We start from the raw sequence: 15,857 nt of genomic DNA on the forward strand, positions 1-15,857 counted from the left end.
TTATGTATTTCCATTTTGTAGCTTGGCAGGCTATCTGTAGACTCACAGGCTCTGTCTGTATTTCACTTTGCATAATACAATGTCATGATTGTTTTCACATCCTACTATGTGTAATTTGCATACATTTATTCCCTGATTACAGTAGATAGGGCAATATGTGTCTTTTCAACTGTATGAAAGTACTATCTACTAATTTATCGAAGGGAATACCTCCAAACCAACAAGAAGATATTGTTGATGTACTAAAGCAGCTTTTTGATGATGACAGAGAACTTGGTTCGAAATTCCTTTCTTCTTTGTATTGAACGATCTGTGATGAGAGGAAGGAGAGGGAGATTTACAAGCTTTGTTTATACATTTTTGTATTGAGGCACATTGGTCTTTTATGCATGGCTGTTTCACTCACTGTCACCCCTCTGATGACTTCGGGTCTTTGTGTTGATTATGCATGCCCTTTCTGACCATCAGAGGTCTCCTCACTCTCCCCCTGTCTTTCCCTGCATTTTGTCCGTGTTTTCAAATTCGAGATAAAACAGGCCTCTGAAAATGAGGGCAAAACACAGGGAGAGATCAAGGTGACCTCTGACAGTCATAAACGGCATGCATAATCAATGTAAAGACCCAAAGTCATTGGAGGGGTGATGGTGGGTGAAACAGCCATGCCATTGAATCTTTAAGCATCAGGTGATAATTAAATTCCTAGTAGATCCTCCACTTCCCTAAAAACTGGAAAACTGTTGTTCAGAGTCCTTGAAGGGAGGAACTAAGATTACTTTTCTCTATAATGTTGCTTTATTTCATAAGAACAACAGACTGGAGTTTAATAGTAGGGGCCTTTATAATTGAAGTAGCTAATAGAAATCTCTCACATTCTATAACCTACTTCGTAGCTTGAAGGTTGTCAGTAGTTCTTGGCAGTAAATTTGTCATCCTAAATTGCATATAGTGGCCTTCAGCATAAAGTGTGCACACTCTTTATAAGTACAATTTGAATAACTTGCAGTGTGTCTGTGCAGTATGTCTGTAACAGTTTTTAGCATATCCTAGACAAGGGAATTCTTCAGGGAGGGAGCTCTGTCTTCTGCCTGAAGCAGAAAGACCTTTCCCCCCCCAGTTACTCTTAAGTCTTGCTTCTCCTTTTTGCAGCCAGGGATAACACCACTGCCTTTGTTGTGGTATACTATATTTACTCAAGTCCAAGTTACTGGGCTTTTTTCCAAGTGTGCTTTCAAAAAAAGAGGGGGTGTCATCTTACCTTCATATACAAGTTACAGTTATATCCAATAATATAACAACCTATGTGTTTTTTAGTGTTAGCTTACATTCATGGTTGTCTTCTTTTTGCATAAATACAGATAATATTAATATTTTCAGTGCAAGGAGAACCACTTTGCCGCACAGCAATAGGAAACTTCTGGTAACAGTGTTGCTGGTAGTGGTAAGGGTGCTGTCTTGGCTATTTCTCAGACATGTCTGCTGGAATCACTGGGGTGATGATTTGGATGTCCTGAGTTTTTGTTTCCATAGTCAAATCCCATACCATAATTTAATGCTTACATGTGAAACACATTTTCAGACCTACACAAAAGTAGTGAGCCTTCTGCTTTTAGCAGCATTTGCCACCAGAGGTGCTTCCACTCTAAGACGGAAATTAGTGGGGTGTGGGGAACAGCTATTAACAGTTCATCTGTAATGATCCCTTTGTATACAAACAAATTTAAATTATCCTTTTAGGCTGAGATGCAAAATAGAAGGCAGTTATCAGATGAGTTTAAACACTTTGTCTTTAGATGTAGCAGTAGTGGACAACAGTGCCAGTTACATGTATGTTCTATCCAATAAGTTAAATTTAAATGTGCATAACTATTCACTGGACTATGGCAACTGCCATTATATTTTATTTTCTTATTTGTTTCTTATTCTCTGAAACATACTGAAAATACTTATACCTTCTATTTCATATTTTTACCTGATTTATCATTTTTAATACTTGTGATACTTTCCCATTCTGCTTTATGAAGGAGGCACTGCAGAAATAAAATTGATTAATAATATGCTTTAAAAGTCAGCCTTTTTCTTCTTCTGTGACTAGCACAGCTACAGCTGTCTGCCTAGGCCTTGCCAGGAAAACCTATGAAGAGAGATGAGACAGACAAAATGTTTCCTTGTTTACAATTGGTTAGCATACTTGCAGAGATATGAATTGCTGAGCCCTAGGTCAAATTGAAATTATGTAGTAGAGAGCCAGCAGGAAATTATTTCGGACTGTCACACTCTTGCTCTAGCCACATAGCCAATAAGATTATATATCTGTTAGGATAACAAGAGTTCTATTCTGTTTCACTACTTCCTGTTTAATTGAGTAAAGAACTGAGGAGGATTGGCTGGGATTCCTGGTAGTGTAGCCAGTCATCTATTTACAGGAGAGAGAAAATGCTACAGAATGACCACAGTCCTACTCTTTCTTTTCAGTCTGAATAGGGTAATGTTGCTTAAACCTAGTGTCATAGCAGAAGTTTCTTACTCAATTAATGCGCATAATAGGGTTCCCTGTGTTCTGGTGGCTGCTTTCTTTGCACACAGAAAGCCTTCAACTGGGATTAATTTGGTATTCCTGGTGAGAGTTCATATGCAGAAAAGACCTTGTATCATTGAAACAAAGCTTTTACATTGGCTCTTCCTTCCTGCATTAATCTTTTATCTTTTGATAAGACAGAACCCCATTCTCCACACTCTTTCTATGAAGGCTACTAAGTAGTTTTTGTCATTGTTTTTTACAGTGTGGGTGCGTGGGTGGGTGAGTGGGGGCAGATTATTTATTGTCCCTTGCAGTTATGGGTAATTTTCTCAAAAGTTAGTCTTGTCCTAGACAGCAGTTTTATATGGATTGTTGACAAGATTGTGTGAGTTCTTCATATTTCCATCGGAACAAGTTTATACAAAAGTAGGAACAAAACTTTCATGAGTTTCAGTGCTTAAAGCATATTTTAACTTTTTAAATATGCGTGAATGCCATTTCTAATAGATCATTCCCATGCTGGTTCTTTTTCTTGCCTAGGTGCCACATTGCCAGTTTAAATTGCCTAGTGGGTTATTCACTCTTCAGAGATGCACTTCTTCTATGCTGAGCCTGTGCCATAACTTCAGTGAGATCTTTTAACGAGAGCCTGATCCTTCAAATCCGTTTGCAGCGGCCATTGCATGTCCATGTCTTACAGTGTAGTGGTGTAGGAAACAACATAGGGCAGGGGTCCCCAACCTTTTTGAACTTGGCACCATTGGAATTTTGAAGGGGGGTGGTGAGCACTGCACCAAAATGGCTGCTGCAGGAGGTAGAGCTATATGTCTGAAATGGCTGCCACAGAAAGTGGAACCAAATGCAATACCCACCCTCGCTTTGCAAAAGAATAGCATAGCAGTCATGCTGAACAAATGATGCTGTCTTATTCAAAGTCCGGCCATTGGTTTGTCAAAGTTAGTATTATCTGTAATTTGTTTGGAAACCTGGTCCAGCCACTGGGAGGGCAGCAAGCCTGGAGAAACAGTGGGCAGGGTTCTGCGCCTGAACACTTATCTCCCCCCATGAAACAGCCGAATTCCCTGCATTTCTAAGTCTAGAACAAAGCTCCCTCTCTGCTTTACAAAAGAAGCTCATAGCAACAATTAGTCTAGCTTGAAGTGCAGTTAAGCACACACTGACTAAGGAAAGCTCCAGTGCTTACCAGTCCTCCTGATCTTCCAGTCACTCCAGCTGCTGTTACAGCTGTGGAAAATTCTTTCATTTGAATGAGGTCAGCCAATAACAAGCCCTACCTTATAATGGCCCCACCTACATTCTGGAAAGCTTGGTGGGTGCCAGGAAAGTGACAGTTGCTATGGGGGCCACATTGGGGAACCCTGACTTAGAATGTTACACAGGTGCAGTTCTTAGAGCAATTGTACCAGTGCAATTTCACTAAAGCAGCTGGACCGTGCAAACCTTTTTACAGTTCAGCTTGGGAAAGAGAGTGGGAGTAATGGGTCTTGCTAGGGCAGGGTAGGGGTGTAGTGACATTAAGTATAATCCAGTTCACGAGAAGACAACAAGAGTACTGGGAGCCAAGGCCCATAAGCTCAACGAAACACAGAATGGCACCAAAACTGATGCTGTCATCTATGTAACACCAATAAATTGTTAGACTGTGGTTATCTGTTATATATTAACTGTACATTAAGTAAAATATAATAATAAAGTTATGTAGCACTAGTATGTTCAAGCATTGTACAAATTCCACACCACTGATCACAAATGGAAGGAAAGGTATAATGGGAAGCATGCTGAGCATATATTATATTATAAAATATATATTATATTATAATATATATATTTCTGTTGATATATTTCTATGGTGACTCTGTGATTGCAATTTTAAGAATGCATTTAGAAATTATTAATGACGTGTGGAATATTTTAGTTAAATCTAAATAATTGTATGAGGTAAGCAATGTCCACGATTGTAATACATAATTTGGTACTTTTAAATGCTGTGATGAAAGTTGAGATGAAGGTGTCTTCCACTGCTGAATATTTTTCCACACTGTTTTGTTCCAGTAACTTGACTTTTTGAAACACTACACACACTTCCAAGAAGTAAAATACAAGGTAGGCTTAGTGTATAAGTAGAGAAAGGGCTATTTTCATTGCCGTGTCTTCAGTGCAGTCCCACATGGGATCTGCGCAAGCGCAAAGCCAGCCACGGAGAATTTTTTTCCTAGCTTCTAGAAGCCTCAGCTCTGAAGAGTGCCCCTCCCCCTAGCCAGTGCTGCAGTTTCTTGCCCAAACAGTCACCTGACCAAGCGGGAGGGGGCGCTCTTCCCCTCAGTTCTCTTTCTGCCGCCGCGGAGAGAGGACCTGTTGAGTTTCAGCTCTGGTTCTCCTCAGAGGTTTCTATAACATTATGAGGTGAAAATGAAGGATTCAACGTCCACTGAAAAGTCTAACGGGAAGAAGTCGAAGGATAAGGTTAAGTCTGTTGGGCCCCCTTCAAAAAGTGTGCCAAGTGCAAATCTAAAATAGCAAAAAAGGACGGCCATGCCGAGTGTGTCCTTTGCCTTGGTGAGGGCCATATCCCTTCTTCCTGTCGGGAATGTGCCCGAATGACAAAGTGGTCTCGTAAAGAGGGCTACCAGGCTTAATGCCACACTTTGGAAGCAGTCCTTACAGCCCCAGATCGGGTCATCTGACTCTGCTAAGCCCCCTTCGGTCGCTTCGGCCCCACTTTCCGCACCCGTTCTTCCCTCAACGTCTTCGCATGGAAAGGCCTCTTCCCTGCCTCCTGGGGGTGCGAAGAAGGCCAAGAGAAAATCTACGGGAATGGTTGAAGGAGCGTCTTCCAAGCGGTTGAAGTTGGTCGTATCTCAATCCGCATCGGGGTCGACACAGCCCCCTTCAGGGCCGTCTCCACGTCGAGATGAGCCCCTTCGACATCGAACCCCTTCGCCTCGACGCTCGACGCCTAAGCATGACGTTGCGTTGACTTCAGAGCAGATCATACGACTGCACCAGTCTCCCGGTATCCTTCGGTGCTTAGCTGTGTGTCCGTTCCACTCAGTTCGGGGTCTAGTGTGGTCTCTGTCTGCCACAGTGTACCCCCTCGCAGCCATTCCGTCTCCCCGGCTGGGGACGACTCATCTCGGCACGAGCCTACGCCCACTCGGCATCATTCACCCTTCCCATGTGTGGATGCTTCGCTGCGTCGAAGCCGCTCCCCCGGGTGAGATGTTGCATCTCGGTGTCATACACAGTCTCCGGCACAACGGTTGCCTCGATGTCAATCAAGGTCCCATTCTTCAGATCGCTCCCAAGGCTGCTATTGCCGTGACCATACTTCTCAAGATTCTCGCTTTCGCGGCTATGATTGCAGCTGCTGTCGACGTCGTGGTCGTTCGACGTCGACCACTTTGTCGCAACGAAGGTATTCTCCTGCCTCCCGGCGTCACGCTTCCCCGGCGACATCCCGTCAACGCCGTACCTCACCGCGCCGGCTGTCGACGTCGAGAGCCGAGGAGAGACCCACCTCTACCAGGCATTGTTCTGACCGCTCTCCGCGTCGCAAGTCCCCTCGACGTCGAGACGATCGACGTCATTCAGGTTCGGCGGACAGGGCTATTCACGATGTGCAGCCCCATGCCTCCACGTCAACGGGTGTCTCCACTCGGCGTTGCCATGACTCCAGGTCTGCGCTCACCCATGAACCCGTTTTGACTCCTGTGCCTCCTATTCGGGACTCGCAGGTGTCTGATTCGGATGCCATCAGTGAATCTGCTGGGATGGATACTGACTCCGATGCTAATTCTTTACCCTCGCCTGAGGACTTGATTGACGAGTCTATGGGTGTCTCCCCCCCAGATAGCATCCGTTCCTTTATCGATCAGGTTTCCCGTATGGCACAATCCCTGAAAATCGATTACAAACCCACTACCACCGACCCTATTGACGCCATTTCTGACATCCTCCAACAGCCAGATGGCGGTCCAGTAGCCCTTCCTTTTGTCAAGAGCATTCTTGACAATTGGGCACACCCTGCGTCCTGTTCGCCTTCAGTGCGTAAGGTTGACTCGCTCTATAGAATACCCCAGGAGAGATGTGAGTTTGTCACACACCACCCCACACCTAACTCAATGATAGTAGAGGCCCTGCCGGGCAGATTCCGGACAGGCTCCCATACCTCCCCTCAGGACAGGGAAGGTAGGAAGTTAGACTTGATGGGGAGGAAGATTTACACTGCCACAATACAGTCTGCGAAAATAATAAACTTCCTTGCGGTTATGAGTCGGTTACCAGTATTTCCTATGGGACAAAATGTCCCTTGGATGACACTACTAAACCCTTAGCTAGGACTATCCAATCTGAAGGGATAGCCATTGGGAGAAGCCTGCTCTTGGGTGCCAGGCATGTGACTGACAGCATAAGTAGAGTCACGTCTACCTCAGTAGCGATCAGGAGACACTCCTGGCTTCGCACCTCGGCGCTTCCTTACGATACCAAAGTTCGCATTGATGATCTGCCGTTTGAAGGATCCCAACTCTTTAGAGAACAGATGGATGTCTTTTTAGACAGATTCCGGAAAACAAAAACCAGCTCAAAATCCCTAGGGATTACGGCTTCCCAAACTAGGGGACGCCTTTCAGCTAACCTGGCAGGGGACACTGTTTTACCTCTTCCCGCCATTCCCCCTGTTGAGCAGGGTGGTCACCAAGTTGAGGGACGAGGGGACCGATTGCATATTGATCGCCCCGTTTTGGGCATGTTGGCCCTGGTTTCCCTTGGTGGCTTCACTGGCCAAGGGGAATGTGTCTCTTCTATGACCTGCCCACAATCTCCTCCTTCAGGGCCCATGGGTTCACCCAGAGGTACAATCAATGCACCTGGCAGTGTGGAGAATCCGGCCTTAACAGGTTTTAGATGTTTTGTTGTCTTCGAGGAAACCCTCGACTAGAAAATCATAGGAAAACCATAGGAAAAAAATTCTCCATGGCTGGCTTTGCGCTTGCGCAGATCCCATGTGTGCCTGCACAAAGACACTCGATGAACAACAGTTACAGGTAAGTGAAACACTGTTTTTCCCACCTTTGCAAACAGGACATTGTATTGGATGAAGTTTCTATACTGTAAAATCAAATAAAAAACAATGTATCTTGGTGAGTAGAAAGATGCCATCAGCATTCTTATCATTCAATTGAATTTCTGTGAATTCCTCTCTAATAATTCCTCCTCAATAATGTGAGCATTTCTCAATGGGACCACATTCCAGTATCAGTCCTATATTTCTTCCTTGTACTTCAGCAGCAACTACTGGAATTTTCACTCTTATTATCTGTCTCTTGATCAATATATACACATATTTCCCCTGAGCTGTTAAAGTAGTGACTGTAAATAAAAGGGAATACAAAATTAGCCTGTATGCAGATGCATATTTGGGCTGTTGAATAATCTGTCTGCATCGATTCCCTTGTTGCAGTGCTTCAGTTTTTGGAATGATTGCATGAATTGAAACGAGACACAAACACACACACATGAAAAAGCAAATGGATATCCAGAAGCTGCACCACAGTTCTAACTATCTTAGTTTAAAATATTTAAAAATATATTTGGGTATGTTAACACCTTGCAACAATATTTCAATATGGAACAAATGTTAAAATGAATTCTGAAGGGCATAAATAGGTGCCACCTTTTCCTTCTGTCTTTTCTCAGGAATGATAGAAGTGGTCAAAAGGAGTAAATGTTCAAAATTATTTTTGTCACTAATGGGTTACCTTTCCATTTCTCTCACATTTATGCTTTGAGAAATAAGCTAATTATGCAGTTTACATGGGGGGGGGGGATTCCTGTCGTCTGCTGACTACTGCAGTTAGGTTGTGCCTACCCAGGCTGGAAGCCAGGAAGCTTGGCCAAGGCTGCCTGGGAAAAGCAACTGCAGGATCTGGGAAGGGAAAACAAACAGAGAAACAGCGCCAAGGAGAGGAAGAAAGTTAAAAGCCTTCAGGGAGAAAGATGGCTGGAGTCATTTCCTGCAGAGAATGGAGGCAAAGAGATTTGAGGAAGACTGCGAGAGGGACAGCTGTGACACTTGGGAAGGCTTCCAAGTATACGTGCAAAGCAAGAGCCCAGTGGAGCAAGTTATCTAACTCAGGGCTAAGGCACACAGATAAGAAGGTCCCTTATATACTCATTGGACGTATCAGCCAGGACAGAAGCTTACCGGTCATTCCAGTGCTTTCAAGCCCAGAACCATCAGCAGGTGGGGTCTTATTTGAGACCACTTGTTCTTTCAGCATCTTCCATGACAATCAGCAGGATAGAAACAACAAATAAGATATAAACACAGCCAGATCTGCCCTCCACTGAATGCCCTCTGAAAACTGTTTTACATGCCTTCTTGAATATCGAAAGTGAAGGCATTCTCTACACCCAGTCTGGTAAACCATTCCAAAGGACTGGACTTACCACAGAAAAAGCCTGCAACCTGGCTGTTACCAGACATGTAGTCCTAAGAGACAGCACTGCAAGCAGAAGGCTGTCTGAAGAATGCAGCTGGTGTGTGGGAAGTACAGTTTGATATGTAATAATAAGCACTGGTGTATGTAAAATTAAGTATTGTTTGGGGTTTAATTAGCCTTATTGGTAGCAATTCAAATTAACATTTATGAAATCCAGAACCTTGGATTCAGTGTGCAGCAATATGTTTTGGTTCTCCAAATAAGTAATAGAACTAATATAAGACAATCATGCCATTCAGCAAGAGAATTCCAAGTTGGTAAGTATATCAGAATAAGGTTGGGATCCAAAGACCCTCAAGTGGAGCTTCCAAGTGTGTCCCAGTAGTTCTGAGATTCCATTCCTTTTTATCACAGCTTTTCCTGCTCCCATTCAATTTCAATAGAATTCAGTTTCTAAGAGTCCCATTTAAAATGTCATCTTTGTTTTACTTTGAAATTGTTGGCAATTTTTAAAAGAAGGGATTACCTCCTTTGTGGAAACCAGCATTTTAAGTAAATCCAGATGTTAAAACAGTGCTATAAAGTAATGTGCAATTTCAGGCCCAAATCAGATCCACACCATTCTGTTATTCCAAAGCTGAAAGAAAGCCTCGGGCTAAAGCTGGTCTGTGATATTATTTTGTAAGGTGTGTAAGGTATGTGTGATTACTGGAGATGGAGGTTGATGGAGATGGGACCTTTCTTGAAAATTCTGCTTATGAAAATCCCCTGCATTTTTTTTACTCCTAAACCCCTGTATTGTCCCTTACCCTACTACTAATTCCAAAGTATTTGAAAAATAAACACGTACCCAAAGACTTAGAAGAGAGGTATACTTACTAAATGTAATTATTTCTTTTCCTTGGTTAATTACAGGTTTTTCAGGACCTTGGTACTTCAGTATTATCTGGTGCTTTTAAAGGATACAACATTTGTCTGTTTGCATATGGACAGACTGGTTCAGGAAAAACATACACCATGATGGGAACTCCAGTGAGCTACATCTTTTTATTACATTTTGTGCTCTTATTATACATTTGCTTGTAGTTTGGAATGGACTCTGTTAACCATGTATTACTAGCCAGTGCTTTCCTGTAGGCAGATTTCTCTTTTACAGGATCCGAGAGAGTGGGTTGGATATTAGCAGCTGATACTGACATCCCTTCTGCTGAAATTTATGAAGATGCTCATTCCAACAAGTGAACTGATCAAGGAAACTTAAATAATCAGCCTACAAAAAGGCTGATTTAAATCACTGATATCATTCAAGTTCCCCATTTTCTAATACATGTATTTTCTGAATATGCATATTGATTGGTTGTTACAGGTCTGGAATTTCTATTTGCTTAGAGACAGAGTAGCAGTTGTAAAATCAAGTATTTCTGTGTACTTTCTCTGTGCAATATACTTGAACAATATGAGTTGAATCCAAGCTCCAGTACAAGGAGTGAGTTCACAAAGGAGAATCTTTCTTACCTGTTTTCCTCACAACACCCTGTTTCCTTTTGTAAAACCACTGCTGAGGGTCAAAGAGCCCTCCAGAACAACAGGCCACAAGGGATTGCAGCAAAGTGTGAATTGACCAAAGAGGATAAAACCATCTTTTGTAACCTTGATTGTATTTTGATTTCTTAATATATTAATCATCTGTTCTTTCCCTCAGACACAGCTCTGTCTAATGAGTAAATTGCATGTGTTTTGGTATAGATATTATTGTAGGCAAAAACATTAATTCCGTCAAGTCATCTGTTGTGTTATCTGTCTGGATTTATTTTGATTACAAGTGTTCAGTCCTGAAGGCCATGTCTGACATTGTGTGTCTTGCTTGCTCTTGTGGTATGCATGAGGCACACTTCAGTTTATATGATACAAATAACTATGTTTGGATATTGAGGAGTTTGTTCTTATGGAGTTCTTTTCAGCCATCCAGTTTCATAATCTGACCAGTACTAAAAATCAGAATTGTTAGTAGCTGTGGCCTCCCAAAGCAAATGGGATTAATAACCATTTTGAAGCTTTCCACGTTGTTGACACATGTTACTAGAGAGCTCTTACATCTGTGCATTTTCTATAAATACTACAGTGACCTTAATATGTACAAATGGACAGGAATCTTATACTGTTTTTCTTTGCATTTCAAGGCATCTGTTGGATTAACTCCACGTATATGTGAGGTACTTTATTAAGATAAACATTTTGTATTGTTTAAATTTATCATTTCATTTTCTCCCAAATAATAAAAAATTGTAAATGCTTGATTTGCATAGGGTCTGTTTTCAAGGGAAGATGACTATTTAAAACACCCAGCATCATGTAGAGTAGAAGTCAGGTAGGTGTGTTTCTCTCTCTCATTGCCATGTAGAAATTATAATGTTGAATTTTGGAAATTGTAGGCTCGTATGCTATTGAGAACTGCCCAAAAGACTTTAAATCAAACGTCTTGTGAGTGCATGCTCCATTTTCCCACCTGTATGATATACTTGTATGGTATACAAGCTGTTATGTTTGCTGTAATCTTTGATTTCTGAAATTAGTGTGAAATGTGTGTAATTTACAGAACAACACTCCAGTTTATGGGCCTCCTGACCAGCAGTTTCCACATTAGGAAATCTTACTTATGTCCTAATTCCAGGGTATTCTAATGTGTCATGTAATGCAAAGTTTGGGTTTGGAGGGAAAAAATTCTAACACAGTACAACTGTTTTTAGGAAAAATATACTGCTCCTGATGAATAGCCAATCAGTTTAGAACTGTTGGGGAAAACATGTTTTATCTGAGCATTCTCTGTTGATACCCCTAACTGATAAACCATTTCCCAATATAGATGCAGAAGGGGAACTCTGCCAATCGCAATGCATAATTTTTTGCCAATTGTACCTTTTCCTGATTAACCTTAATTTATGTTTTTTTTTAAGTGAGTGGGCTTACACTGGAGTAACTCTGCATAGGATTTTACTGTTAATTAGACATGTTTCTAATACAGTTATTATATCAAGTTTGTGCTTCATTATTTACTTGTATCTTTTAAAATTTGAATCATGTCCAGCTGTCATTGGACATTTCAGCATCACACAATGCTATAGGGCTTACATAGTGCTTTCACGTGATCAGATAGTAATGGTGAGTTTTTAGCATACAGAAATAATTTAATAAGCTAAGAAATAGTTTTGGTTGTTCAGTATGTTAATGATGCTCTAGTCATGCAATCTAACTTTTTTTTGACTGGGTGGTGGCCCCACCCCTGCACTCAGATGCTCCAGAGGGGACTCTAGTGCTAGACAGCTTTGCCCAGGCACCGCTGAGTCAGGCAGCCTGCCCAGGGACTGTGGAGAAAGACGCATCTGTGGCGCTATGCCTGGAAATGTGCCAACAGTGGCCTCAGAGCCTAGCAGTTCCAGTGCATGCTGAGGCAGGGCTCACTGCACCTATGAACAGGGCAAAGAAGGCCGGGTATGGATTGGGCCTCTTGGGGCCTGCACGTGCCAACATAGCAGCATCTTAAAACCTCCTGGGAGGGCAAGGCAGGACACAGGAAGACTAGGGTTGCCAACCTCCAGGTACTAGCTGGCGATCTCCTGCTATTACAACTGATCTCCAGCCAATAGAGATCAGTTCAGAAAAAAATGGAGAAAATGGCCGCTTTGGCAATTGGACTCTGTGGCATTGAAGTCCCTCCCCAAACCCTGCTCTCCTCAGGCTCTGCCCCCAAAACCTCCTGCTAGTGGCAAAGAGGGACCTGGCAACCCTAAGGAAGACTCAGGCAGGGAGGCTATTGGCCCAGGTTTCTTTCACTCAGTGTGGGCCCACCATGAAGAGAGATCACTGGGGGAGTCCAGGGTCAGCCCACCCCCAGACAATCCTTTATTAGGCCAGCCCAGGGAGAATTGAGGAGGAAGGGCCAGTTCATGCCTTCACAGCCAAAGGACTAGTACAAGGACCGAGAGACAGGGCTCAGGGTGCAGCTGAACCCCTTTCTTCGCCCTAAACTGAGGCCCCACCCTTGGACTTGCTGAAGAAAGGATGCTGGAGGGTGGCCACCTTGGACTCCAGCCCGCAGAAGTCGGAGCCTGACCGGTTTCTTTGCAGTAACCATATGTGCAGCAAATGTAGTAGTAACACTCAAAGGGAGATTACTTCTTAATAACTGCCTACTTTTTTGCTACTATGTTTGAACACAGCATTGCACAGGACAGTAACAAAATGAAATAAAGAAGGACTATTGGGTTGGTAATCCAGTATAACTTGTTTACACTGCAAATACAAATTTCCATGCCCTTAACCAGTGCTAGATATATATGTATATATATAATAGCATTTGTCAAAAAAAGGGTCAGCTACAGTGAACTTCTTTGCAGATATGGGTCATAATGTGTACATAAGGCCCATGCACATAAAACCCAGTATATATAGGCCCAAATAATGTTGTCAATGTCCTGATTATGAATGAACATCAGTAGGCTTCACAACTGGCTGGACCTGGCAAGGAATTCTCCTGCCCCAGTCTCCCGTCCTAGAAAAAATGAGAGGGAGAAAAAGATGGCCTCCATAAAGACACTCTGGAAATTTCCCATGTCTTTGTAAATTTTGCCATGGCCTTTGTAAATTTCAAGATCACTTGATCAAGGAGCTTCTAAGGGATAAAAGGAAAAGGTAAATTTTGCCATAGAGTTAGGGGAAATTCCTAGAATATCCCCTCAGAAGTGACATCGCATCTGCCCCAAACTCCCCACTCCCCAGGCGCTGCCCACTAAATCTCCCTAGGCATTTCCCCAGGCAGTGTTGGGAACCCTAGATATCAGTCATGGGGTTTGGACTTTCACATTTTGGATTTCATGTGAGTAAGTAATTGCTGTGACCATGTCTAGATGTCTGGCAGTCCTGGATGCTAGACAGGTGCGCTCATATGGCAGGGCAGAAAACAACAATCTTACTTCCCCATTGCACATAGACTGTGTGAAAAATTATCTTGAATTGGCACACAATCCTTATATTATTGATTCTTTTTCTCCCCTCCCCCTCCAGTTTCCTAGAAATCTATAATGAGCGAGTACGAGATTTATTGAGGCAACCAACACATGAAAAACCATACACACTTCGTGTCCGTGAGCATCCTGAGACAGGGCCATATGTACAAGGTTAGTAATTTTTAAAAAGACTGCAGATCAGTATTATGTGCCTATTTAGGACTTCTTTCTCTCTTCATTGCACATGTCTTTGCATCTCTTCCGTTCGTCTTTTTAAAAATTCTATGAAGAGCTAGGAGCTCAAATTTTATGTGTCACATATAGACTTCTAGCACTAATTAGTTCTGGTTGGTATTTTCAGAGTACTGAGTTATAGGCAAATAAATGAACATGGTTACAGTTAAGGTTTAAAAGATGTGTTTAATGCTTGTAGTAAACTGGATTAATATTCTTTCATTCAGATCACCAAAAGTATCTAAGATTCCTAGGGGAGAAAATAAGTGTGATCCTGAACAGAGTTAATCCAGTCTAACCCCATTGAGTTCAGTGGGATTAAAATGGCATAACTCTGCATTAGGATTGCACTGTAAAGTACTTCTGAGCATTGCTAGAACTGTGAGATACAATTTTTATGGATCGAAAGAATGCATTGATTCTATCACTGTGACAAAACACATCACTACATTAATTATTGATTATTGTGCTAATACTTCAATCAGTGTACATGTTTAATAACAGTATTGTTATGCTTTTGTTATGTCATCTGGAATCCAGTAAGGCTGTCCTTTGGCATTCATTCTGCTGAATCTGTTTTAAAACTAAAATAATACATGGGAGATAAAAAGTCCCTCCTGCTGAAGTTTTAAATAACTCTCTCATCATCTGGATGCAGTTGATCATTTATTGATTTTTCAGACTGCTGTAGAGCCACAGAGGTTTTAAATAGAAATAATAAATCCTGTAAAAGTTAGTTCTACTAAGCTATCTTTTAAAAATAATAATGAGAATGTGTGCTTAGTAAGAAATTAGAAATTACATCCATATGGACTTATTTAGGGAAGGTGTTGTTTAAATAATAAAAGACAGAGTAATCAAACAGATTATAGAACTTTAAAGACAAAATGAAACATTAGAAGGATTTTGCCTTTTTAGTATAAAACAAAGAAGGGCGCTAATGGCAGCACTGGAAGTATATTAACCCAAGTGAAGCTAATGTGGTACACTGCAGAAACATGGGGGATGGAAATGTCACTTGTTAACCTTAAAAACTGCTTGTGGAGACAAGGGATAGCCAGAGAGAACTCCTTTCATGGCCTGAGGGTGACAACTGTGTCTCCAGCATTGCACACTTGCTCCCATGTAGCGTATCTGGTAGAGACTGGAACCATAGGCACAAGGAGAGCAATTCTAAGTGGGTCTCCTCAGTAGTAAGCTCCATTTATTCAGAGGATCTTACTCCCAGGAAAGTTTTCTTAGGTTTGCAGCCTTAATCCCACAGTACCATAAATATGCAGCAACATCCATGACCTAAGATTATACTGTGGGCTTCACGCTGTGTGTACAAACTTCAGTCTGTCCCCGTTATCACCAGTAGTGCTGGGGATATCCAAAGGCTATTCTGAATTTCCTGGATTATTTCCAGGTTTAGTGTCAGAAACATTTCTGTTCTAATGATGATAACATGCAAAAGGTAACCCAAGAGTGCTTTCAGGTCAATCACTTTGTGGCAGGTGCTCCATAGTCGTGGGGAAATTCATGCAAAGAGTGAAACTTTTTTTATTTTCTTGCTCTAATGACAGTTTTGATGTGGTATGGATTAAGAGAAATGTATGCAAGTAGTCAAGGCTAATCACCACTCTGAACTTCACATTC

The 15,857-nt window shown here is 42.1% G+C and overlaps 1 protein-coding gene across 1 annotated transcript in view; it reads left to right on the plus strand.

Annotated features, from left to right (window-relative positions):
• STARD9 (StAR related lipid transfer domain containing 9) overlaps positions 1-15,857 on the plus strand; it is a 105,609-nt gene that overhangs the window by 20,905 nt on the left and 68,847 nt on the right. The window contains exons 4-7 of the mRNA XM_056851284.1: positions 9,898-10,014; positions 11,163-11,195; positions 11,289-11,350; positions 14,044-14,156. Coding sequence (XP_056707262.1) covers positions 9,898-10,014; positions 11,163-11,195; positions 11,289-11,350; positions 14,044-14,156 — 325 coding nt within the window. The remainder of the gene's footprint in view (positions 1-9,897; positions 10,015-11,162; positions 11,196-11,288; positions 11,351-14,043; positions 14,157-15,857) is intronic.

Source organism: Euleptes europaea, chromosome 6 (genome assembly GCF_029931775.1).
Source record: "Euleptes europaea isolate rEulEur1 chromosome 6, rEulEur1.hap1, whole genome shotgun sequence".
Taxonomy (NCBI): Eukaryota; Metazoa; Chordata; class Lepidosauria; order Squamata; family Sphaerodactylidae; genus Euleptes; species Euleptes europaea.